Below are 27,761 nucleotides of genomic sequence, written 5' to 3' on the forward strand. Positions count from 1 at the left end.
AATTATTTAAAATTCATTAAAATTTAATGATATGAAAATGCTCATAATTTTTTTGGGAATTCATAAAATGATGGATTTCATTTGATTGTTATGTGTATTTTAAGATATTTGAGATCTCTCAAAATTTCATAAAATTTTGAATTATTGTGATTAAATCGCATGTGTTTGTAAACAAATTAAAATCTTGCTAACTGACTCGACATGAATTTCAAAATTAAGTCATCATTTATATTTAGTATAAATTATGATTGAGCATTTCTCAATAAAATCGAAAGACATACTTTTATCAATTATATTCTAATTTTTTAAAAAAAAATATAAATGTATCCTATTATATTAGTTATTTATCAAACTATAAATACTTGTTATACTATAAAATGAAAATTATATATATTCAATTAATTTAGGAAAATTATCTTGTATACTGTTTTTCCAATCTTATTTTCAAAAATAGTACCTTTGACAATTTTATTTTCAAAAATACTACATTCTCTAAAATATTTTCAAAAATACTATCTTTTTGAAAATATTTTCCAAAATAACGGTGGTTGCATATGCAACCATATATGCTGAATTCATGATTTCAAGTTCCAGTTTTCAAATGTAATTTTCGACCTCATCTTTAGAGTCCTGAGGTCGAAAATGACATTTGAAAACTGAAACTTGAAATCATGAATTCAGTTGCATATGGTTGTATTCAGTTGCATATTGTTGCATTCAGTTGATTGTATTGTAATCTAATGGCCCCGCCAGGGACACACCATACATCCGTTGTAATTTACAGTTTTCAGTTGCATTTAGTTGCATATGAGCTTGCATTTAGTTGATTCTATTGCAATCTCATGGCCCTCCATCAGTTGTAACTTACCGTTTTCAGTTGCATTTAGTTACAGTTTTCAGTTGCATATGAGGTTACATGCAACCTCATATGCAAAATAAGATTGAAAAAAGTAGTATTTTTAAAAATAAGATTGAAAACTTGGTCATAAATAAAAAAAACCCATTAATTTACTATTCCACTTTTAGTAATAAATACCAAAATTCATGTTTTAGAAAAACTATAAATAAGTTAATGGTAGATTCACAGCGATAAAGAATTAACAACAGAATAAAGTAATAAATACACAAATTCATTATTTAAAAAATATATTTTTATATTATACAGAATTTTACTTATTTTAGTAAATTATATAAATGGACCATTTTCAAAAAAAGTTGCCAGTGTTTGAAATCAAAAAGTGGAGATGAAGCTGAGCTTCGCTCCGTCATCATTCGCTTCCATAATCACTCCAATCTTCACCCAATCCAAAATCCACACCCGACCCATTTCATATTCCTCCATTTCAACCCGACCCACTTCGCTTAAACCCAAAACCCCTTTGTTTTTAAGGCCCCCCACCTACTCAACTACCGTTTCTGAGCTTCAAAAATGGCACAACTGGGCTCAAACCCTAGCCTCTTCAGTGGGATCCACTTTCTTGGAATCTGACAATGGACCCACCTCAGAAAACTTGAAAAGAGAGGTTGTTTGGCTGTTAGAAGACGTTCTTGAAAACCCCAAATCGAATTTGATTGATAATTGTGGTTTTAATGATGGGGGTGATTTTGTGAAATTGAGGGTTGAATTGGGTGATTTGTATGTTTTGTGGAAGCAGAGAGTTGAGGAGAGAAGGCCATTTCAGTATGTGGTTGGGTGTGAGCATTGGAGGGACTTGGTGTTGAGTGTGGAAGAAGGGGTTTTGATTCCGAGGCCCGAGACGGAGAAGATTGTTGATTTGGTGAGTGATATCATTGAGGGGAATGAGATGTTGAAGGAGGGATTGTGGGCTGATTTAGGGACCGGGAGTGGAGCTCTTGCTATCGGGATTGGGAGGGTTTTAGGGAGTAATGGGAGGGTTATTGCTAGTGATTTGAGTGACATTGCGGTTCGAGTTGCTTCTTTTAATGTGCAGAGGTATAATTTGCAGGTTGGTGGTATAAGTTTCAGTTTCGTGTAGGTTTTATCTCTGATTATGAATTATGAATTTGTTAATCTCTTGTCTAAAGTTTTACGAATGTTGGTCTCTATAATATCTCGAAGGTTTAAGAGAGTTGGTCACCACTCACCATATTGCTGGTATTTATGATTAGTTAAGTAATTGTTCCTATAAATATTGGTACTTGTTCTTCATTATACATGTTTGTTTAGCTTTAGATTATGCCCCCTCAAAGTAGATTTTAGTGAAATATTTAAAAAAATTGTAGTAGATGTTTATTCACCCTTTCTTTGCTTATTGATAATTTGTTCTGCAAAAATAGATGAAACTGTTAAGCTCAGATCATAGTTTACTCCCCAAAATGTATTAAAACAGCTAGAACCTACCTAGCAGACAATATACTATTTATAGCAGGTAAAAATTTATAACCTCTTAGCATTTGGGGATGGAGTATACCCGTAATTATATTCCCGATTTAAAATGGTAACAAAAATTCTAAGTTTGTGAATTTCAAATCTGTTATTTATTTTATGTTCTTAAGATCAGGAAGCAGTGATGGAAAAGGGAACGTTTGTTTGTTTGTTTTTGTAGTAAACCCCATTATCAGGTGATTGAAATCAACCACAAACTCACTTCCCATAAAAAGATAGCAACTTCAAAAAAAAATTCACCTATCATGATTGGGAAAGAGAATCAGTGACAAATTAATTATGTGGAAGAGCTTCCCAATTCAAGCTTTAAGATCAATTGCAAAACGTAGAAACATCCTGAGTTCATACCAAACCTCATTGTTTGGTAAACAAATTTTCTTCTCTCCAGACAATCTTTGATTTTTGTTACTCTCATTGTTTGGGAAACTAGTTCCTTTTATTTTGTTCATTCTAGTAAAAAAGCAATTTGACTTGTATCAAAGCTCTGTAGGGAATTGTTTACTGGTTAGATATATTGATTTACTCTAGTTACCTGCCCCTTTTTATTTTAGGCATTCCAAATTTATTCGGAAATATCCTATTGTTCCAATTTGTGTTAAAATGTGAATCAGGATAAAATTGTAATAAGGCAAGGTTCATGGTTCGAGCCTCTCAAGGAGGCTGAAGGGGAACTTGCCGGCCTTGTAAGTAATCCACCATACATCCCGAGCGGGCACATCAGTGGGCTACAAGCTGAGGTTGCAAAATATGAACCAAGACTTGCGCTTGATGGCGGTGAGGATGGGATGGGTGACCTGCTCCAGCTTTGCACTGGAGCTGCTTCCATGTTAAGACCTGGTGGATATTTTGCATTTGAGGTACCATTTTGCCTTAGTTCAAGCTAAAAGTTTTTCCTCTTAACTGTATTTTCATTATTTAGAAATTACTATGTTCACAAGATAATGTCCATTATGTATGTATTATTGTCATAAAACAGTATTTTGTAATTTGTTTTTACTTTTTGCTGCTTGTATCTATCTTAGTTCATAAATCTTGCTCTGCAGACAAACGGAGAAGATCAGTGCAAATTTCTTTTGAATCACATGGAAACCAAAACTAAAGGTGTATTCTATGACCTAAAGATTGTTTCTGATTTTGCGGGTATACAACGATTTGTTACTGGATTTAAAGTGAAGTAGTCAGCATCCTCTCCGCAGAATGAGTGTGGCCATTTTTGTAGAGATCAACTGCTTATAATATTATATAGAGAATTTATTTGAGGACACTTGCCATATTGATAGTTATGCCTCAAATGTTTAGGTTTTTTGTGTAACTGAGCAATGCAATCATATTACCGAGTCCCTGTGGGTTCTTGGCACTGTAGCAAGTTGTTATACAAGCCAATAGTAAAGTTGCCGGTCATGGTTTATCTTTCTTATCTGATATGCTATGCAATAATTATATTTTCGAAGCCTATACAAGAGCACAAGCACGTGTGTGTGTGTTTTCAACGACATTTGAATTGTTAGATGTACATTATTCTATATTCATGTGTGTTATTTGAAGCTATTATAGACATTGCTTTGACAGCCTGATCTCTGGTGTCTCCGGAGGGACTGTGCATCAGATTGTTGCTCCTCCGCAAGCATTAGTCTATGGAAATTAATTTATACATTCCCAATTCTAGCCTCACAGCCTAGATTTTAGGCTATCGATAATCCCGATGCTCCGAAATATCGCATGCAATAACCCTACACATTTGTTCGGAAAAAATGGTGGTTGAGGTGAGCATGTCAAGTGTGCGACAATTGTCCTGCAAATGAAATAGCGGAAGTATTTGCTAATTAGGACTGAGCAAAACCGAACCAGGACCTAATCATCAACGATACTCCTATTCCTTCCCATTTTTGTGGCTGACTTTTGCAATCAAGTTTCTGGAGAACATACAGAGATCAGAGATTCTTGCAATTGTCCTGTAATGCTTAGAACTTAGTATCCTAGGAACAATGTTCCTCTCCCTCTGCAAAAAGCAGAAACTCCAGCACAGGAATTTCAGTCAATTATTGAAATGAGCTGCACACAAATATTAAAAATCCTTGTAGCAAACTTCCCAACAAGGTAAAAGTACAAGATTAAAGAATTTCTGAGGAGAATTTATTCACAGAATTCCAAGAAGTGAAATGTTCATATGAGCTGTATCTGACAACATTTTGCCTTAAAAAATTACGGTCACGGGTATGAGAAAAATGCTGAAGATTCACGACTTTGTTGTCCTCTGGTGACACCCCAGGATTCCTACTTTGTCAGCATTTGAAATTCTTTAACTGCAGCCCTAATTTTTGTTATCGAGCCTGAGTTTTCTCTGAACGAGTCGAGCTTGATTGTTAAATCGAATAGTTTTTATTGAACGAGTCAATATTGGTCATTAAGTTAAGCGAACACTTTTTGTTGTTCGAGCTTCAGTTTCAAATTAATATATCAAACACATCATTATTAATTATTATTTTTTACTTTTTTTATGGTTTAAATAATTTCTTTTTTTGTAGACCAAGTTTAATACATGCCACAGATTCTATGCACTTGAATAAGAATAGTATCATCTCTTCAACTTCACAGAGATTATGATCTAAGAAAATATATTTGAATAAAGTAATAAACATTTTGAAATAACTGACACTATAATAAAATTTGTAAAAATAATATATATACCTGTATGGAAAAACAAACACAATGTCCGAACACACCGTAATAGTAACCAAGTCACTGGTTTCCAAGGAAAAAAAAATTCAGAGTGCAAATTTTTCAATGTCAGCTTCTCTTAGTTTTCTTTCTGTACATTGAGCATCAACATAAGAGCTCAGATTTGTAAACGGAGAAGTATGACAACCTAAAACATTGGAGAAAAGCACTGACATAATGGGGCGACTAAGAAAATGTGCCCAACTAAATTAGCGGAGAAATAAAAATGAGCCTAACTAATTCTCTTTTCTTTTTCATTATTAAAACTGCATATAAAGCAAATCCCTGCTATTATTAAGTTATAACAGCAATTACAATCAGCACAGTTCTGTACAACAAGGTTAACTTGCCTGGGAAAAATGATAAAGTCGAACTGCAACGTTGGAGCCCTTGAAATCTGGAAACAGAACTATTTGTAGAAGTCCGAGGTTAAATTCAGTTTCACCAGGCCCTGCTGAGCTCTTCAGCCAACTTGGTTGATGAATTACAGTAATCGAGCATTTTTTTGTACATGACGTTTGGTTAGGTCAAATTTCATCAATATGAAGTTCTCTCCGCTACAGGGATCATCCAGATGGGAGGTCTGTTACGACCACCTCTGATACTATCAGTCAAGGTGACCTTTTCCAGGGTTTCTTTCCTTTCTTCTGGGGCAACTTGAAGGGACTCCAGCTCTTTCTGCGTTTTGACGTCTCACAAAAGAGACCAGAGGCTAGTGCTTGCTGAAGCCAAATATCGAAATCTTCATCTTCATCCATCATTTTGGCATCCAAATTCCAAGGATATCTGCCTGAGTTGGATCTCTGAGTTGATTTCTCCAATCCAACCATGTTTACATGAAAACTTGGACGATGGGTATTTGGCCTACAAGCCATTCCCTGTACAGAAATTTTGTTCAAAGTCTAATATTAGTCAACTCAAATCCATCAGAATTCGCAAATATAACTGGAAAAGGAAAGGCTCAAAATGAATCTCCGCCCTTGACTTATAATTGTTGATATAATTACAGCTTGAATAAAGTGCAATTACAACCTCGTATCTGCCAAAATTACTAACCTGACAAATAGCCCATTCTGATACATCAAATATCTTGCCTTCAGCACAAACAAATGCACGAGGAATCTCCACCTGATATTAGACATTCATAAGTCGGTAATGCACATTAATGAAGACCTCAATATACCCAAATGCTCTCAAGCAAAGCACTTTGCTAATCAAACAAAACCTATTTATAATAGAAATAAAGGATGGGCCAATACCAATGCAAAATTGCTAATGTTATGAAGCAAATACATGGTGCAGTACCAGAACTATTATTAATTGGATAATGGTGAACTTGTCTTTGTTTTCCCCAGAGAAAACCGGGATCCTTAAAAAGTACAGCCAATATTCTGTTTAAAATGCACTGAGCATATGTAACAGATAAGCAATAAAAAGGATGGGTTAAACTTTAACAGAAAGCATAGATGTATACCTTTTGAGGTCGATTAAGCACCAGAGAACCTCGGTATTCAACCCATCCATCTCCGTCCTTAGCTTGATGATGTTGACAGCAATCCTAAATCCAAAAAAAAAAAAAACAAATATTTTTAGTCACAAACCAATTCGAAAAATGAGTGAAAAAGAACAGGCAACTAAGAAATCGGAATAAATCAAACCTGACACCATCTTGCCTTGGTCTTTGTCTTATTGGTGCAAACCCAAATGTGTGAGTTGCCACATTTTGTGCACTGTATACGTCTAGACTCTTCAGAACAGTAATCCGATCTACCCTGCTCAATTCATATGTATTGTTAGACAGTCTTCTGATTAAAACTTCTAAGAGAGTTTACATGACTGTTAGCTAATTAGCTTATCCCTTTATCATCCTGAAAATGTCCACTTCACATTATATGCATTTTAAATTAGGAAGTATGATAGAATTTTCTCCAGAGAACTTCATATAGCTGTAACCCTTGTATTCACCAACGTCCGATTCTTTCATTACAGTCTACCAAGATAAAATTGCTACTTCAAATGTAAGATCCTTAGCTACAAAATCAATGACTTCGAACTGCATGTATACCTGACTAGAAGTATCAGAAGATTTCTGTGCAACACTCTTATATTCTTCCTTTCTAAGTTGTTCATCATAATCTCGCTTCTTCGTAGTATCAGAAAGAACCTAAATATATTGACAGAAAAAATTACACATTCAAGTTGTTAACCACAAGTAAATATCAATTACGGAACATATGGATCAGAATCAAGGATGTCTTGCAAGAACAGATAAGAAATATCTAGAAAAATGATCATTTACCTCATATGCACATTGAAGTTTCTTGAACGATTCACTTGCAAGTGGGCTCCCCATGTTTTTATCAGGGTGCACAATCATGGCCTGACCAGATATAAATGCCAAAATAAGTCCACAAAGATATATATACTGCCTCCATCCTAATGGCGCATAGTAGTATATTTTAGGTAGCTGCATAATCGTTAAGTATAATTATTGTTTATGCTTGGTTTTTTATACGTCTTGATAACATCTTAAACTATTAAATATCCAACCTTATGAAGAGCACAGTAAAATAGGACGTGTGAAATAGGGTGACTTTCACTTTCAGAGAAAAATATCATCATTTTTACTTGATATTTGTAATCAACCAGTCAGGTGAATTACCTTAAAACACTGAAGCATCTGACAATGTGAAAGAGACGAATTGATTGATGTTGCAAATATATGCATATAGTCATCATTCAGAGTACATAAAATTTCACTTTTGTGCAATATTTCTTGATGAGGATTGCCTAGAATATTTAGTTTCTTCCCTTTTTTTCCTCTTCATAGCTACAACTTCGTATTTTCCGTCCTAACATCATTTCTACATCCAATTTATCAGTGTCCTTATATGGAGCAATAATGAAACTCGATCCACCTGACACAAAAAGTTCAAAACATTCTTCTTGATTTAGTGGACCACTGGACCATGACTCTGTTACCTGGGGACTTTCTTGCAACTAGAAACACTCTAGTCTACCCAACTTAAGTAGGCACATATGGCTCTCAGCTTTCTTCAGTATGCAATATATCAATTACATAATTCAACTAACCTACTATTTTGAAAATATAAGATACAATTGCAATTTTAGACCTGCCAAAAGTACACTATTCTACAAGCATAATGGTGTGTAAATCATGCCTCTCTGATTAAAAATATAAAAACATAACAGAGTACTGATGAAACACTATTCTTTAATAGACCATAGATTAAGTGGTAGAAAAAAAAATGACTTGTAGCAATCAGCAGCTTCTTAAATGAATCAACATAGGAACCATAGAAGCAAAAAGGAAACAGAACAAAGTGGTTTTCAAGCAATTTTAATTCATATAATCAACGCATACCTTTTTCCGATACTCCTTTTTCAACAAGACAGCATCAATTTTATTGGAGCGAGATAATCCCAGCGCATCATAATGATTCACGCTTGCCAAAATTCTTTTCATCTCATTGGGAGCATTCACCACTTCTTTCTCTATATGATTAGAAGATGATTCATTCAGCTTTTTGACAACAGTTGAAGTGGGAGAATTTTCACTTGGTGATGACGATTTTTTGCTTGGTGATGGCGAACTTTTGCTAGGGGGCGACTTGGTGCTAGAAGATTTACAATAACGAACCTTCTCATCTTCATCAGTAGGAACAGATTGGTCACAATCTTCCACAAAGTCGTCATCGCTGAATAACATTGATTCTTTCTGTTCTTCAAAGTGTGTGCTTTCCCGCAAATTGTCACACCATTGAAGCACATTATTCAACAAGTCATTAGAGGGAAAGGAAAGACATACTGACAACACAACACCAAGCCATCCCACTCGAACCTTTACAGAATAGACAGCATAGATGGTAGCAACTAAGATAACCAAGCGAGCATGGTTTAGGAAAAACAAACAACCTGCGAACAAAATATAGCAAGAAAAAAAGGAATATTCATAAGCAAATTATTTGAACTATTGACGATATACACCAATTACCACAATCACTAATTAGGTAAAGGTCTAAGACTGTCAGCATTTCTTCTCTGTAGTCTTCAGATATCAATGATACGCCAGACTATAGACAACAAAAAATATTCAGAATTTAGAAAGGTAAATGTGGCATACCTCCAACTATAAATAATGTACCCGTGATCCAAAAGTTGGCATACATCCATAAAACTAAAATAGCACAAAGACCTACGATAAAAAGTCCAGGAGTGTAACCCAAATACTGGACGGCAACCCCGGCAATCCCCTAAAAAAATTGAGATGGTTAAGAGCATATTTGACAAATCTGATTTTTGTTTATTTAGAAAGGACAAAAAGTGAGAACATATTAGAAATACAATAACTCTGTTATCACGTCTTTCAATAGGTAATGAATTTCAAGACAAAATATCATCCCAGCATAAGATAGTCATCCTTGGCAAGAGAAACATTATCACAGAACGTGAACTGCTTGGGGTTGATAGACATAAGAACAGGTGAGATTATAACCTGCACCACGACTTTAATAGTTTTTTGTTTCCTCTACTGAAAGCAGAGATTGTTTACCATAAATTGATCAAAGTGTTCTCTTCCAACCTGCTCGTATCATTCTTTTTATAATCCTAAACAAGTATTTCCATGCACACCTAAGTATATATATACCAATCAATAAGAACCAAGTAAAAGGAATCCCACTGCTCTTTCGAATAAAATTTACTAGCTAAAAGGCTCTCCCACTGCCTGCAAGGGTTGTGACATGTGGCAAACTAGACTCCTATGCTTTATATCCCAAGAGTAAAAAGTACTCCTGTACCATCTTTACCTTATAAAAAATATCATTTGACATACTAAGAATGTTACCAGGAACTGCAACAAGTATAGTCACTAAACACCAGTGAGGAACCTATAAAGTGCCTCTAGAAAAAAATTAATTAATAGGATGACTGTATATAACAAAAAACCGTGAAGTAGATGTCAATGAAGCCAACAATAAAGTATGCTATAAACACTGAATTTACAGAGGAGAACTAAAACGATACTATCGGGAGTTTGCTGACAATGGTTGTTAAGTTATAAACCATAAGTATATAGAACATTAGCTCCATTTTTGCATATGACTAAACAAAACACACAAGCACGGGGAGGGTGTCATAATGCCAAAAAAAGGGGGATCAGGCAATGTATGTGTTAGAAAGTGTAAATCCACAGGTAAATTCTAGTATCCTTTTGATATTGATCTGCCCAGATTACTAACGAATCAAGAAGTCCGTATTTATGGATAAAGGAACAGTTTACAGAATCAAAATTTGACTCCTGTTTTCTCTTCTACATCAATCAACTAGCCTTTCAACACTGAGAATACCGATAATGAACGTCATTACAATGTGTGACTTTTCTATAAAGCTCATTCATTATTGTTCAAAGGTTGATAGACCATCACAGACGTACAATAGTGTAGAACCACTAGTAATACAGAGATGTCAGATATCACCAAGCAAGAAGAAGAATGCTCATCTTCCTATTTAAAAGTGAAAATTGAGACGATAATCCCTTCAACAGTTAACAAAATCTAATACAATGAAAGGCAAAAGACTGCATAAGAGGCGTACCATACTAAGAAGTGCATTGACCAGGCAAGACATTGATGTCAAACTAATGAAGCAACTCCACATAATAAAAAGCAAATCTGCTGAACCCAGCCCAAAAAACGACCAAAATCCTCTAACAAAACACTGCTTCCAATATATCAACAAGAGGCGCAGAACCCTCCCTAATCTTGCACACACGCGACAAACCACCGGCCAATGCCGCTCTCTGAAAATCCCAATTTTGTCCCTGAAACAAGTAGCCGCAGTCCCTGCAACTGAGTAAAACTGCTTCTTCGATTGTAACCATTTCCACCCTTGCTTGAACAAACCAATATCCTCCATCATCCTAAATTCTTGAAATCACTTCAGACCACGCGATGTCAATCCCTAAATCTAGAAGACACAATATCAAAACCCATCAACAAGATTCGGAAAAAATTTCCATCTCCAACACCACGCGCTCAGCATTACAGTATATATCGCCGAATCCACCATGAATTCACCGATCAAGAAACTGCAATCACAAAAAAACCCATCTACTCTCAGTTAAAAAGATGAGATGTTTATCAAGAAAACAGCTCAAGAATGTGAAAATAATAAATAATGCTTCCCAAATACGTTTTCGCAGAAAGATACACATTAAATAAAATAAATACAGTCATATGCTTTATGACTCAGATAATGCCAAATTTATCTTTATTATTCTAACTGCATTTAGTCCTTTTGGTATGTGTATCTCACATGTTTTATCTATTCCCCACTCAACTTAATAAATAAACTTAAACACAAAAAGAGAGACCGAGAGATTGGAGAGAGATGGGGGAGGGAGAGAGAGAGAGAGATGGGAGAGGGAGAGGGAGGGAGGGAGGGAGGGAGGGAGAGAGGGGGGGGAGAGAGAGCGAGAGAGAGAGAGAGATCAGACCTGAAGGGTGGGGGGAAGATTGAATTGCAAGATTGAGAATAAGCACACAAAAGAATTAAGTAGAAATTGAAACAAGAAAAGGGTAGTTATCAATTTGGTTTCTTGAAAGTTAAAGATTGAGCTTTACTGTGAAGGAACCCTAGCTAGCTTTTATGGGTTCAGGCTTTGCTTGTGAAAAAAAGAACAAAAGGCTTGCAAAAGGTTTCAAAAAGTTTAGGAGAGAAAATGGTAGCCGTGATGATGCTTGATGACAATGAAATATACAATAGCCATGATTCTATATTTCTATGTTCAATTAATTAAGGAAACTCTGTCTAAAATATAAATATAAATATGTCTATGTCATTTTCTTTATCTTTATCATTATCTCGTTGGATTCTTTCTCAAATAATAACTGATAAATTAAAATTAAATACATACTTAAATTTTGAAGTTTAATGGTATGTGTATGTATGCAATTTTGAAATTATCTCATTTTCAAATTAGATATTGATCTTCTTGAACCAAGCTGAGTAAATTTTGAATATATGTTATGATATTTTAGTGATATTCTTTTCGATATTATTTATAATTAACTTTTATCAAGAATATTATTATATTTTTATTTTTGTTAGTGTGTTGATTTTTTTTTATTTGATTTTCAACGAACAAAATTAATTATACAGTGAGTATATTATTTTGAGAATTTAATGATACATTAAAAATAATTTGTGTACATCTTTAATAATATTTTTTTTAAACTCGGTCATCTATGTATATTATAAATCCTGAACAGTGCCACGTCATCAATGCCACATATTTCAAAAAAAAGTCCACCTCAATGCCACATATTTTAGATTTTGCCATGTCATTATAATTTCCCTTATTTATTTAAGCATATCAGAATAATCAATCACATATCTTTGAATTCCTAAAATTGAGTGTAATCAATGACTGACAATTATATTAAATTTTGAATGGTAATGCAATAACTACATTCCATAATCATAGCATTTTTTGAATGTTAAATTTGTACGGAACTAATTAAAACTAAAAAAAATAATTATATTGAATATACTGCCACAATTGTTAAGCTTATCATGTATCATATAACTACGCTTTAATTATATTAACTTATATATAAATAAATGAAGTGCTTAAAAATTAAAATTGAAATTTATAATTATATTTTTATTTAATATTTAATATCCGAAAATCGTCTAAAATTTAGCTATGTTACAAATATGTTGCTTTTTAATTTTCGGAATAATATATATATTACATTTTCTAACATAGTGATATAAGTATTATAAAAAGTACCTCTAAAAAAAAGTATTATAAAAAGTATTTTTATAAAAATATTACGTCATTAATTAGTATGTATTAAGCATTTTATGTGGGTCAACTTAATCATAGTAGATATGTACTATTACTTAGAGACAGCAATCGGGTCGATCGAAACGGGTTTCGCAAATTCCAAAATTGAATCCAAACTATATTATAAATCCTGAACAATGCCAAATCATCAATGTCACATATTTCAAAAAAAAGTCCAAGTCAATGGCATATATTTTAAATTTTGCCATGTCATATAATATTCCATATTTATTTTAGACCAATCAGATGTCCTAAGATTCCTAAAATTGTGCGTAATCAATGGGTCGGTCGAAACGGGTTTCACAAATACCAAAATCGAACCCAAATCTATTTATTTAAGCGTATCAGAATAATCAATAACATATCTTTGAATTCCTAAAATTGAGTGTAATCAATGACTGACAATTATATTAAATTTTGAATGGTAATGCAATAACTACATTCCATAATCATATCATTTTTTGAATGTTAAATTTGTACAGAACTAATTAAAATTGAAAAAGATAATTATATTGAATATACTGCCACAATTGTTAAGCTTATCATGTACTCCCTCCGTCCCCCTGAGTAGTATACATTGGGGACGGGGACGCGGCACGGACTTTAATGCTCCTGCAAAATGTAGTTGTGCAATCTATTTTTAAAATTTTTCTTTTCTGAATTAAAGTTTGGATGTTATATTTTTATACAAAAAAGGAAAATCTCAAAAAAAAAAGTTACGGAACTATATTTTATAAGAGCATTGAAATGCGTGTCGAGTAGTTAAAAAGAAACGTATAGAATTAAATGGGACAGAGGGAGTATCATATAACTACGCTTTAATTATATTAACTTATATATAAATAAATGAAGTGCTTAAAAATTAAAATTGAAATTTATAATTATATTTTTATTTAATATTTAATATCCGAAAGTCGTCTAAAATTTAGCTATGTTACAAATATGTTGCTTTTTAATTTTCGGAATAATATATATTACATTTTCTAACATAGTGATATAAGTATTATAAAAAGTATTTTTATAAAAATATTACGTCATTAATTAGTATGTATTAAGCATTTTATGTGGGTCAACTTAATCATAGTAGATATGTACTATTACTTAGAGACAGCAATCGGGTTGATCGAAACGGGTTTCGCAAATTCCAAAATTGAATCCAAACTATATTATAAATCCTGAACAATGCCAAATCATCAATGTCACATATTTCAAAAAAAAGTCCAAGTCAATGGCATATATTTTAAATTTTGCCATGTCATATAATATTCCATATTTATTTTAGACCAATCAGATGTCCTAAGATTCCTAAAATTGTGCGTAATCAATGGGTCGGTCGAAACGGGTTTCACAAATACCAAAATCGAACCCAAATTATATTATAAATCCTGAACAGTGCCAAATCATCAATGCCACATATTTCAAAAAAAAAAGTCCACGACAAAAACACCTATTTTAAATTTTGACGTGTCATATCATATTCCATATTTATTTTAGACCAATCACATGTCCTAAAAATCCTAAAATTGGGCGTAATCAATGACTGACAATTATATTAAATTTTGAATGGTAATGCAATAACTACATTCCATGTATCATAGCATTTTTTGAATTTTGAATTTGTACACAACTAAAGAAAATAATTATATTGAATATACTGTCATAATTTTTAAGCTTATCATGTATCATATAACTAAGCATTAATTATATTAATTTATATATAAATAAAGTGTTTAAAAATTAAAATTAAAATTTATAATTATATTTTTATTTAATATTTAATATTCGGGAGTCGTCTAATATTTAGCTATGTCACAAATATATCAATTTTTAATTTTGGGAATAATATATATTAAAGTTTCTAACATAGTGATACAGATATTATAAAAAGTATTTTTATAAATTTTAATATTACGTCATTAATAGTACGTATTAAACATTTTATGTAGGTCACCTTGATCATAGTAGATATGTATCACTGTTACAGATAGCAATCGGGTCAGTCGAAATTGGTTTCGCAAATACCAAAATTGAACCCAAACTTGAAAATTTTAGGAATCTTAAACCTGAACTTGAAGGATATTACACGAGTAATTATTAAATATATATAAAATATTAAATATAAATATCTTAATTTTGTTTTAATTTTATTATATATTAAATAATAAATATATTATAAAAGATATTATTTATATATGTATGTATGTATGTATATTCGGGTTCGGGTTCGGAATGAGTTCTAGGTTTTCAGGTCGGGTTCGAATCAAACCTGATCCTGGCCCGAAAATTATTCGGGTTTAAAAACAAATTTTTATCTGAAACCCCATAATTTGGGTTTGGTAAAACACAATCCGCTCGGTACGATTTAGACTCGGGTCGGGTAGAATTGTGACTGCCCAATACCTCATGAAACAAGAATGTAGTATAACTATCATTATAGTGGATAGTCATTCAAATCTATTTATTCGATTTGACGTATAATTTTGATGTTCGTATTAACATAATGTTTTGTTTGATATATAATTTTAGTTTAATATTGTTTGACATATAATTTCACTTGAATTTTCTTGATATATAATAAACTTAAGTATAAGAGAGTTATTGTCTAATATAATTTTTTTTCTTCCTACTTTATACTTTATTTGAAAATTCAAATATAATTATTTATTAAATGTATTTGTGAAATAATAATAACAAAATTCAATAAAAATTTGAAGCCCGTGCGCGGAGCGCGGGCAAAAACACTAGTATATTATAAGTTTTAATCAAAATTAGTCCTATTCAATAGGTCAAAACGAAACAAGTAGTTTGAAATCAAGAATATATCTTGCAGAGAATTATATTTCATTTTTTTTAAGATAGAGAATTATATTTCTTTTGATTTGATTTTTAAATAAATGATTATATAATAATTAATCATTCAAATTTTACTTATAATTGGAAACTTGACTTTGACTATTAAATCCACAGAAACTCCTTAGCCCGTTTATCATACTCAAGAGTATATACACGATTCAAAACTAAAAGCTTGCGAGTTTGACTCACCTTTAGGTGAAATCTTAAACCGATCATGTTCTTACATGAGCTTAGTATTCTCTTTTACCTATATCATATCCCATATATATGGAGTATAATTAAGGAAAAAATGATTGTGAAGACATGGTAAACTTTTCAAGACTTGTTATAGCTAAGCACGTCACTAAAATACATGGTGTTGTGAACAGGCATGTGGGCCTGGCCGAATTATGGGCTGACCCGGTAATGGTTGAACCGTTTAGAACAAGTCTTTTATCTTCGTGCGTCTTTTGTCATGCACCAATGATTGTCTTGGGCCCTTCCTGTGACATTATGATTAAAATAATTTAGAGGCGGCCCATCATGTAGGACCTCAAACACTTCAATTTTGTAAAATAATGAAATATTATGAGAATTACTTAAGCATTTTTTCAGAAAAATGGAGTTGGCACCAAAATACGGATTACATGAATCTAGACGGACGAAAGTTAAATTATCTGGATTGAGGTGAAAATAATACATTTACGCAAAACAAATTAATATATTTAATTGATACTATTAAACAAATTAAATATGAAAAAATTCTGATGCCATGATAGTGATAATGTTTAGCCTCACCATCACGATTTGAATTCGGTATAGTTGTATTTGGATGTGGTTGTCGGTAAGATTGATTAAATAAATTATTATTATTATTTTAATTTATTTATAAATAAAATATCTTATTTAACTTTATACGAGATTAAACAAATATATTATTGATGAGAGAAATATTTTATTATAATTATTTTTTTGTAAAAACAAATAATTTTCATTTTTACTATATTTTATCTATTTTAATAAAGGCTGTGATTGGAGATCTTATAGTAATCAAGGACGGGAGGAAGATTTTTGATATAAAATTAATATATTTTATTTATAATAAATATAAATAATAATATAATTATTTTTAAAATATAGTATACTCATTTTATATAATTTCACCTCGAAATAAAGTAAATATTCATGGACAACTGGACACTGAGAATTCCATAATTACATGCGGTCCCATGACAGGTTGTCCGAAAATAACTGTCCCAACTGTCTCAATAATTTCCTCTTTGGGAAAAATCGTATTGGATCAGACTGACCGACTTTACGACGGGGATCACCATGAACAGGCTGGCAGTCATCGGAAGTGGAAGTAAGCAACACACGCTCACGCATATAATTACAGAAATTCATTGAATGTGTGTGTTTGATTTGCTCTGGTCTTGATCTAGTTTCAGGAGCTGTATGCGCGTCGCAGTTAGCTGGTAAATATGGCGTTTCGGTGACTATTTTCGACTCTGCTAGAGGCCCTGGTGGTCGCATGTCCGGGAGAAGGTGTCTCTCTCCCTCTCCCTCTCTCTCTCTCACCCTCCCTCTCTCTCTCCCTCCCTCCCACCCTCCCTCTCTCTCTCTCCCTCTCCCTCTGCCCCCCCTCTCTCTCCCCCCCCCCCCCCCCCCCCCCCCCCCCGCCTCTCTCTCTTCCTCCCTCTCCCTCCCTCCCTCTCTCTCTCTCTCCCTCTCTCTCTCTCATTTTACGTGACCCTTTTAAGGGGTGAATATATATGTTTGTGAATCATTTTTATACAATTAGTGAATTTTGTATATTTATGTAATGAATCTTGCAAGTTTGTAGACTTTTGTAGTTTAAAATGGTTTGGAGCAGAACTTGATCGTATCGAAACTTTCCTACGCAGACTCTTTTATTGAGTTCTAATTTACAATATAATGTATTCATTCAAAGTACCAGTCTACTTGAGGAGTGCAATTAGTAAAATGTGGCTTGCACTTACTGAATTTATTATAAATTTTGTCAGAGAGACTACTGAGGATGGGAAGGAACTGGTATTTGATCATGGTGCTCCTTACTTCACTGCTACTAATGCTGATGTGCATCGTGTTGTTGCGGATTGGGAAGCAAGGGGTCTTGTTGCTGAATGGAAGGAGAGTTTCGGATCTTTTGATTTTATCTCCAGAACATTTTCAGACTATGAAAAGGTTTTTCCCGCATCTTCGTTATATTTGTGTTTTCTGAACTCATTCATTATCATTTACCAATAGTTAACAACCAATTTAGTGTGTCAATGTCGTTTTAGTTTTAAAATTTTATATAAGTATCATCTATCGCATCAGAGCATCAAACTTCAGAAATTATGCAGAACTAAAGCGTCTTATTAGGTTCAATCGAGTCTTTTGTCTAAATTTTGCAGAACCAAAATGTCTCTAAATGTTAGCTCTATTTAGGATGGATCATGCAAGAAATTTGTCGGCACCCCAAAAATGAATTCTATTTGTAGAGCATTAGTCTCTGAGCCAGGTGTGATTTGGATTACTGATATCTTTGTTTTCACTACGGACATTCTATTGTTGAAAGGATATCTTACCTGGCCTTTTCGTATTGTCCTCAGGAGTGGAAACTAAATTTGGGGCAGGTGTTGGGCGATTAGAATGGTTGGAAGACGAGGGCTCCTGGTCCTTGAATGGAATGGATGGACAAAATCTTGGACACTTTAAGGGAGTGATAGCATCTGATAAAAATGTTTTCTCTCCGAGGTTTACAGACTTAACAGGACGACCACCTCCTCTTGGTAAGACTGCTTTCTTATCTGCTCTTGTTAGTTCAAAATTTAAATGTAGATGGTACAATGATTCTGATATAGTTATTGCTAGTTCAAAGATGCGTATTGAAAATCATGCCAATGAGTAATATGTTGCACAGACCTGCATCTGGTTCCAGAATTAGCTTCAAAGATCAAAGAAATTCCTGTCGATCCATGTTTTGCTCTTATGTTGGCCTTTGAAGAACCATTATCTTCGGTAAGATCTGCATTTTTAACTTTAACCTTGATGTCTTATGGATTTGGTTCCAGATTTGTACCCCTTCCACTGAATACAGTTTGATAATTCAGATTCCATTGAAAGGATTCTCGATCTTAAACTCTAAAGTTCTGAGCAGGGCGTACTATGATAGTAGCAAGCCAGGGCGTTCTAGACAAAGGTAAGAGTTTATCAGACGATTAACAGAATAAAGACAAAGGTCAGAGTTCTGATTATCACTGCATAGTAGCTCTGGTGGTACTGCACCTTCTCGCCTTTTACATCTTAAATATTAGCTAACAAAATCTGCCAACTAGTCGCAAAGGAAATTCTCCCCTTCTTACTTAAACTTTTGTTTCTTTATGCACAGTGAGAACTGGGTATTGCATTCTACTGCAGAATATGCAGAGAATCTTATAGCTCAAACAGGACTTCAGAAGCTCCCAGCTGCCACTTTAGACAAAGTAGCTGAAGAGCTCTTTCAAGAATTCCAGAACATGGGGCTTAGCATTCCTCGGCCCTTCTTCAAAAAAGCACATAGATGGTTAGTATCTGAATTTCAATTCTCCTGCAGTCCCTCTAGCGAATGTGCTGGTCAAATAATCTTTGTTAATCTTCTTCTGTACATTCATGTCTGCATATTCAACCTAGACTGCTTCCAGATATTCATCTTATAGCGTGTACAAGATGTAATATACAAAATTTGTGTCCTGTATGTGGAACAGTGGAAGTAAGCATGATCCAAGAATCTGAACTGGAGTTTCTTTCTTATCCCAGCTTTATCGTTATCTACTTCATATTAATACATAGGAACTGATTCCACATTTACCCCCTACGACGATACAAGTCTGACTGTATATTATGAACAGGGGTGCTGCTTTTCCGGCTGCAAGCATTTCAGAAGAGGAGAAATGCCTTTGGGATGGGAAAAAGAAGTTGGCGATATGCGGGGATTTCTGTGTCAGTCCTAATGTAGAAGGCGCAATCTTAAGCGGCCTGGCTGCAGCATCGAAGTTCAATGATATCTTCAGCTCCTTGTGATCATACTGCCAGCTTACCTCTTAAGAATTCAAACATGACCATCTTTTGGTACTTAATTTGAGACTGCTTGAGCTTCACCATGCATATGTTCTGCTTCCTTGTTAAATGAGCAGACCCTTCATTTTTACACGCTTTATATAAGATAATTCGGATCAAAACATGTATACTAATAGTAAATTTACTGGAAGAAAATAAACTGCTCGATTTCGACTATTGAAGTGCTGATACAATAAGTAGACAAGCTTTGATCACCCAAATATCACATCTCTGTAGCAAAATTAATTTACAAAAAACTCGACTCATTTCGTTCATGGCTCTAAAGTCTAACCCTATATAATTCTAATCTTAGTGACTTGGTCGCTATCTGCTAACGCAAACGATACAACATCCCTTACTCTATGATTTCACGGCAGCAATTCTAAGATACAAAATTAGTGTAATTCCAGTTTCCGTCTAAGAAGTGAGAAACACAGAATACACTCATCACTAAATACACAATCAGTGAACTATAGGTTCATACTGCTGCCAAACTTGCCAATAGATATTTGAAGTCGGTGTTACTAAAATTCTTCAGCCATGTCATCTTCTTGAAGCTGCAGTGGTAATGCCCTGGTGTTAAAGGAGCTTATTTGGCCAGTGCCCTCCATCATTGCAGATCGAACAATCTACAAATCATATAGATTAAAAAAGGTTGATAATAGGTTGCAAGGCCCTAATGATATATAAATAGATACAGGCTCCATCAGTACAGTGGTGAAGATCTGACATTCATTCAGCTATAGCTTAATTGACAATGGCATACATGTGAGTGAGTCTACCTTCTCTATTTCAGCGGAAAGAACAGGGTTCTCTTTTAAATGCTGCAACGCTTTATCTCTTCCTTGTCCCAACCTTGACAGAGCAAAATTAGAAAAACAAATAAGACAGAAGAAGAATATAGAAAATAAAGATGAAAGATCAGAGGCACCTTTATATGCGATGACATATTAACATGTAAAAAACTTATGCTAATTCCCGGACACCAGGTTGACCAATACCAATTCCAGGCTGATAAAATATATGATAAGAAACTTAAAAATTGCTTAACCTATCAGAGATTAGAGAGTCAAGGTCCTAAATCCAAATAGAGACTCAGAATCCTCAATCTTCATAATAGCCCGCCAAGCCCAACAAAATTTCCATGATAAAGTGATAAATATGTGCACAGTGGACACATATTCTATAAATATCAACTAACATACTTCTGATAAGATCAATATGAAAATGAACGTCACTGGTTGATATTATTGGACAAGTGATAAAGTCCCGGTTCTGCTGTCCCAAATACATTCTCCGATAAGCAGACAAGTACTGTATGGGGTTACAATGATGAGTTTATATTTATCTGTTACAACTGCTGGAACAGAAGATATTATCACACAGCAGTTACAGTTTGCACAAGAATTACCAAAAATGTCGGTTTAAAGAATGTAATTGGAAGAAGGTATGGATGATTGGTGTGTCAGTAATTTAAGTAAGTGGTCTAAAAAATTCTCATCCTAAAAAGTGGTTTCATCATTAACGCCTGTAAGGGATTTACAGGAGACAACATAAATGTGACTAAAAAACAAGCAATTGATAGCACAAGATTCTCAGAACAAAAAAAGATCAACATATTGATGGAAAATTTTAACCCACTCCAGTTTATACTTTTTTCTCAGATCCTTCATTATTTTTTTCTTTTTGTTTTTTTTAATTTGCGGGGGGGACGTGATATGAGGACCATGATCAAGAGCACAAACCTTTGATCTGCATAACTATACCAAGAACCCTTCTTTTGCACAACTTCCATCATTTCAGCACAGTCCAATATGCATCCCTGCAATTCAGCTATTATTAGAACAAAATAGTAAATGTGAGTCATTGAAAAACAAACATGAGCATCAGCAAAGCACAACAGACCAGTTGGCTCACTCCTTCTCCAAATATAATTTCAAACTCAGCTTGCTTGTATGGCCTCGATACCTGTAACGTTAGGCGAGGTAATTCAGTTTAAATAGTGCATATTATGCCTAAAGCTGAATAAAACTTTAAGGCACTTGGCAATTCTCTGAAGAAAAATTGACCAAAAGTATTCATATCTTTTTACCTTGCTCTTTTGAACTCTTACACGAACTTTAACCCCAACATCTTCATCCCCTTTGACCTAAAAACATGAAGAATATTGAGTCATATATTCCACAAACATTTTTCCTTTGCTAATCAACAAATATCATATTTAATGAAACATATATCACGGATAGACTGATTGATCATGTGCTTACAGACTTTATCTTCCCTGTTGGACGTATCTCAAGGCGAACTGAAGCAAAAAACTTTAAAGCAATACCTCCACTGGTGACTTCGGGATTTCCATAATATACACCAATCTGATTGCATTAAAGCGGACAATTTGAATCAGGATTTTCGATTACAAAATAGACATTACATAAACCAGACACAAGACCCTTCAACTGAAAGTAAAAGGTTTATCCCTCCACATGGATTTTAGATATATATATCCAAATGTATACCTTATGCCTTATTTGATTTAGAAAGATAAGAGTGCATCCAGCTTTGGAGGCATTTCCTGACATTTTACGCAGTGCTTGGCTCATAAGACGTGCCTGCAAACCCATTTGCTGCATTCCTATCTCCCCCTAGGCATTCAAACAACAAAAATACCAACCCAGTCAACCTTGTGAAGTTTGCTATATTCAAATTTTTAAACAAAGAAGCTCTCCACAGACTTCAATCTCAGCTCGAGGAGTAAGTGCAGAGACAGAATCAACACAGATGAGGTCAACAGCACCAGATCTACACATACGGTCTGCAACTGATAAAGAAAAAGAAACAGGGGGGGTTGGTCTACAGTTAAACACATGTATATAAAAAAAACAATTTGTAACAATTATAAAAGTAAAAAAATAAGTTTCATGACTTTAGACAATTTCAAGAATACACAATGTACAAACAAGAAATTAAAGAAAGCAAGAAGATGGTCTTACTCTCAAGAGCCATCTCCCCATTATCCGGTTGACAAACAATCAAATTTTCTACATCTACTCCTACTCCTTTCGAATATGTTGGATCAAAGGCATGCTCTGCATCAACAAGCATAGCATTGCCTCCTAATCTCTACATGTTAAACAACGGGAAAACGAACATCGTTATAGGGGTAGATAAGTGGGCTCGATAAACTTTAGCTAATGGATGAGCTTTCTGGTCCATATATCTTAAGAGAAAAGCCAGTATATGTAAGGATTAAAGCAGAAACGTAATACCTGCACTTCAGCAATTGCATGGAGTGCCAAAGTGGTCTTACCACTACTTTCTGGTCCATATATCTTAAGACAAAAGCCAGTAAATATAAAGGCATTAGATCTAACATAACGAATAGAATGCACATACTGAACAAATAAACATAGCAATAGAATGGAATTTTGAATATACAACGGAAGATTCAAATGGCAATCAGTAATCAGCAATTAAAAGAAGAGGACAAGATTTTTGCATGAGCCAAAAGATTTCAAACCTCAACAATTCTTCCCTTGGGAAGTCCACCGCCCAAAGCAAAGTCCAATGTCAGACAGCCACTTGGAAAAGTTTCACTGCATTAGACCAATACAAACAACATTGCAACTAATGAGGTAATTAAACCTGTATGTTTATTCTCTTACATCCAAATGATTCAAAGAAAGATGGCGGATGTTTATATTTTTTTTAAAAAAAAAACCACTCGGAGAGCATGTATTATACACATTGACATAGGAATAGATCTGTTAAAGGTGTTAAAAACATACACGAGAGCCCCACCAGCACTGCCTAATCTTGTAACACTTCCTTTTCCAAATGAGCTATTTATGTCATTCATTGCTGCTTCCAGTGCTTTTTGCTGGAACAAAAATAGGTTGTCAGTTCTACAGACTTAATCAGACAGCTTTAATTGTCAATAAGAACCAATCATGTAACTTAAGCTTTATGGCATCGGAAATTGACTTTCGCAGGTGTTTGCCGAGAACATGACGAGACCAAAATACAACCAAAACACAACAAGACTACAGCCTAAAATCTAGTTCATGAATCTTTTCAAATAGCAAATAATATAACTATATATAAGTCTACCAAGTTGGTAAATAAGACATAGGTATAAAGTGGTAAGCGTCCCAACAACTGATCTAATATTAGTATTTTTCGAGAACTTAAGCAGATGTTAATGCATTTGGGAAGCAAGAGAATTAGTAAGGGCTAGTAATGTTACAGTTGTTATGTAGGTTGTACGGAGACATGGACCAGTATCCTGATTCTTGTCCATTACTCCATTTTCCAATAATCAAAGCAATTGGCATTCAATGATAGAGTAGTAGACAATAATCACAACCTAGCTATGTAATCCAATCAGTAATCCCGATACTATCTTATAACTGAGTGATCCCTTCAACTATTCTAAACAACAAAAAACTGGTGGCGAGACCGATTACATAGTAACAACGCTGCAGGAATTATCTAACCTATAAACATTACAAACCAACCAAATCAAAAATAATATCATAATGTAGACAGGACCCAGATTAGAATTTCAATACCCGAGTTAACATTTTTACACTTAATTCCTGAATAATTTAACATCTTTACACTAAATTCTCAAAAAAAAAAAAAAAAAAAAAAGTAAACATCTTTGCACACTACATTACTAAACCTGCAAGTCAAAACTTAAAACATCAAGAAACAGGACATGGGTTCGAATCCTCACAAGCCCTGTACTTAAAAACTAGGTAAAATACGAAAATGTTAAAAGGGTAGCCACTAAATCAAGAAAGAGAGCATACCCTGTCAAGAGACCGAGGGTCTGGATCCCCTGAAAGCACCCCATTGATCTTGGCATCAAATTGAGAATGAACCCCAGTCTTTTTAGCAGCCAAATGGGTTTTTGATTTTAGCAAGTAGGGTTTAAGCAGGGTACAAGAAGATGATAGAGGGAAAGATAAACCAAGAAACCTTTTCCTATTATAATTATAATTGTATAGTTTGGAATGGATATAATAGCTTGGCTTCAGAGGAGAATTTAACAAGTCCATGATTATAGAATCGAGGCTTAATTGTAATTAAGTTGTAGACTTGTAGTGTGTGTGGTATGAAGTATGAACACAGGGAGCCAATTTTCAGGAGGGAGATGAGTCTCTGACACACTACGGACTCAGTTCCAAATAGCCGAAATTTTCTGATTTTTTTTTTTTTTTTAAAATGAGAATAAATCTCAACGAGCGCGGGCAATTCACCGTGATAATTCTTTCATTCAAGAAAGCTTATTATCTAACCGTCGGACATGCAAGATGACCGGGGAAATTTAGACAATAAAACTTTAATGTCCGAAAAGAAAAACCGGTCTTCTTCCAAGAATCCTGAAAATAATAAAACAAAAGAAACAAGAAGAATATAAGTCGATATATTTAACAGATTAAATAAAAAATTCCCACAATCATGATAACTCATGATTGAGACAATTAAGCTCTTAATTAAGGCATAATAATAAGATATTAATGTCCTTAATTAAGGCACAATTAACGGTCTCAATAAAGAGTCACAATTTACGCCCTCAATAAATAGGCACAATTAACGTCCTCACTTACGAGGCAAAATTAACGCCCCGAGGCACAATTACGAGCCTCAATTACGAGGCACAATTTATGCCTTCAATTAAGGCACAATTAGTGCTTTCCTTTCTGAAACTGGATCCCGTCTCGAAATCGCCGCCGCCGCCATCATCTGCCTCCACCGCTATGCTATCGGTCAAGTTGGCTCGTCGTATACGAAACGAACAATGAAGCGTCTCATTTGTAACACGAAAAATCGCCAAAAACACCGAAACCAAACAAAACACAAGGATTAAGCAAACAAACAAGATTAAAGTCAACACTTTTCGTAATTCCACTCAAAATAAATCAGAAAATGAAAGTAACAAACAAAAAAACGAAGAGATATCTGAAAAGAAGAGTTGCAATAGCAAGTATTACCAAAATTCTCAAGACCAAAATACCGTTTGCTTTCGGGAAAGTGATCACCTGAAGCTTTCTCGAATTTAGAACCGGATATGTTTGTATTGCTACTTGCTAGAGAATATCAAAGAAACCCATTTTCACTTTGTTACTTCAAAATTTCAACTTTGGTTCGATTTTAGCAAGGCTCTTCTTTGGTATAGGTTTCTGCAGATTCTAAAAGTGGAGAAAGAGAGATGGTGGTGATCGATGAAGCAGCCGTAGCCTCTCACAGGAGCTTTGAAAAACAGTGTAAGTATCAGAATTTTAGCATTTTCACCGAAATTTTCTGATTAGCTTCTCATAAATTCTGCACTAAAAAAAAAAAAAAAAAAGCTTTTCATAAAATTTTGAAGCGAAGCTTTTCATAAATTTTAAAAATGTATTTTCAAATTAATATGATTCAATTTAATTAATAATCTTATTTATTGAGAAATTATTTAATAAATTATGAATCGGTACAATTGCGTGAGTATAAAAAATATAATATTTCAGACTTAAAAGAATGTAATAAGATTTATTTAATAAATTTATGAAAGTTAAATATATGCGTGTGTATCATCATTTCAGGTTATGGACGAATTTTAATTGAAAAATATTTTTGTCGACATATTATTTGTTGTTAAGAGAGTTATAATTTTTATATCACTTACATGTTTTGATCGAAATAATCAGAAAAATTTATCTTTTCAACAATAAAAAAGTTGAAATAATTAAATAAAATAAAATAATATATATTATTTTATAAAAGGACTTTTATATATCATATATTAAAAAGATGTTAAAGAGTGTCGAATTTGACATCTTTGTCAAATTCTGCATAAATCTCCAGAAGATAACAAACTCTGATTTATGCTCCCTCCGTCTCACCTAATTTTTTACATTGAGTTTGAGTACCGAGATTAAAAAATAGATATAAAATAGTGAAAAAAGAAAAAAAAAGTGGTTGTGATAAAAAAAGGAAAGAAAGAAACAAAAGTGGTGGGACCTGTGATTTTTAATATATAAAAGAGAGACACTAAAGTAAGAGTGTCACGGAAAAGGTGGAAAAGTTGGAAAATGACAAGATCTCTTAATTATTTTAGAAAAGTTTTGTAGTGCAAAGAAACGAGTGGGACATCTAAAAAAAAACGATAAAAAATCCGATGGACGGAAAGAGTAGTTATTTTGAAAAATATCCTCCAACATGGAATACTATTACAAGACCACTATCATTTAGATTCGACTTAATAATATAACCAAAATTTTTTCCCCCTGCAAATATGGCTTAGCCTTAATATTTGCTCTAACAAATTCACGGTAAAAAAATCCGGTGAATAGAGGAGGTAGTTAGTTTGAAAAATATCCTCCAACATTAAACACTATTACAGTGGATAGAGGAGGCAGTTAGTTTGAAAAATATCCTCCAACATGGAACACTATTGCAGGATCATTGTCATTTAGATTCAGCTTATTAATATGATCAAAATAATTTTTTCCCGGACAAATGTGTATTATAGTTTTATCATCTGTTCTAAGAAATTCACGACGAAAAATCTGGTGAACGGAAAAAGTAGTTATTTTGAAAATATCCTCTGACATGAAATTCCAATTGTGACTATGGTGTTGTCATTTCAAAGTCGGAAATCAAAATTAATAAACTATTAATCTTAAATTCTTTCAAAAAAATTATTTAAACAAATTGGTTAAATATTTTTAAAAAATTAGTCAGAAATTTTCAGAATTCTGGAATTCAAAGAAGATGGCCAGGGGTAAATTAGTAATTTGCATATAATTCGTTCCATAGCTTTCTCCGTAGAAATGCATAAATCAG

General features: G+C 33.6%; 4 protein-coding genes across 5 annotated transcripts; 2 read left to right on the forward strand and 2 right to left on the reverse strand.

Moving 5' to 3' along the window:
• Positions 1 to 1,217: 1,217 nt before the first annotated feature.
• Positions 1,218 to 3,829, forward strand: LOC108225001 (uncharacterized). Its single transcript, XM_017399791.2, has 3 exons — positions 1,218 to 1,967; positions 3,019 to 3,264; positions 3,451 to 3,829. Exons 1-3 carry the CDS (start codon positions 1,245 to 1,247, stop codon positions 3,583 to 3,585), a joined length of 1,104 nt encoding a protein of 367 aa, XP_017255280.1. The 5' UTR covers positions 1,218 to 1,244; the 3' UTR covers positions 3,586 to 3,829.
• Positions 3,830 to 5,352: 1,523 nt separating this feature from the next.
• On the reverse strand, positions 5,353 to 11,897 carry LOC108192863 (uncharacterized). Of its 2 annotated transcripts, XM_017359367.2 has the most exons (10): positions 11,643 to 11,897; positions 10,742 to 11,234; positions 9,270 to 9,399; positions 8,511 to 9,061; positions 7,425 to 7,505; positions 7,191 to 7,289; positions 6,784 to 6,897; positions 6,600 to 6,683; positions 6,182 to 6,253; positions 5,353 to 6,003 (listed from the first exon to the last, which is right to left on the reverse strand). In XM_017359367.2, exons 2-10 carry the CDS (start codon positions 11,063 to 11,065, stop codon positions 5,737 to 5,739), a joined length of 1,722 nt encoding a protein of 573 aa, XP_017214856.1. In that variant the 5' UTR covers positions 11,066 to 11,234; positions 11,643 to 11,897; the 3' UTR covers positions 5,353 to 5,736. The 2 variants fall into 2 exon arrangements, with proteins under 2 accessions (XP_017214856.1, XP_063935884.1); XM_064079814.1 differs by lacking the exon at positions 11,643 to 11,897 and having other exon boundaries at positions 5,643 to 6,003; positions 6,784 to 6,900; positions 10,742 to 11,207.
• Positions 11,898 to 17,036: 5,139 nt separating this feature from the next.
• On the forward strand, positions 17,037 to 20,108 carry LOC108228031 (uncharacterized). The gene is made up of 9 exons (XM_017403490.2): positions 17,037 to 17,193; positions 17,273 to 17,375; positions 17,855 to 18,035; positions 18,282 to 18,354; positions 18,446 to 18,625; positions 18,757 to 18,854; positions 18,947 to 19,035; positions 19,225 to 19,398; positions 19,724 to 20,108. Exons 1-9 carry the CDS (start codon positions 17,163 to 17,165, stop codon positions 19,893 to 19,895), a joined length of 1,101 nt encoding a protein of 366 aa, XP_017258979.1. The 5' UTR covers positions 17,037 to 17,162; the 3' UTR covers positions 19,896 to 20,108.
• A 9-nt stretch (positions 20,109 to 20,117) lies between these two features.
• Positions 20,118 to 25,136, reverse strand: LOC108228030 (DNA repair protein recA homolog 1, chloroplastic). Its single transcript, XM_017403489.2, has 13 exons — positions 24,743 to 25,136; positions 23,717 to 23,808; positions 23,449 to 23,524; positions 23,198 to 23,260; positions 22,922 to 23,051; positions 22,664 to 22,749; positions 22,448 to 22,573; positions 22,199 to 22,303; positions 22,024 to 22,080; positions 21,837 to 21,899; positions 21,677 to 21,753; positions 20,714 to 20,786; positions 20,118 to 20,560 (listed from the first exon to the last, which is right to left on the reverse strand). Exons 1-13 carry the CDS (start codon positions 24,989 to 24,991, stop codon positions 20,456 to 20,458), a joined length of 1,302 nt encoding a protein of 433 aa, XP_017258978.1. The 5' UTR covers positions 24,992 to 25,136; the 3' UTR covers positions 20,118 to 20,455.
• Positions 25,137 to 27,761: the final 2,625 nt, after the last annotated feature.

The sequence above is a fragment of the Daucus carota genome, chromosome 6, assembly GCF_001625215.2.
Source record: "Daucus carota subsp. sativus chromosome 6, DH1 v3.0, whole genome shotgun sequence".
Classification (NCBI taxonomy): Eukaryota; Viridiplantae; Streptophyta; class Magnoliopsida; order Apiales; family Apiaceae; genus Daucus; species Daucus carota.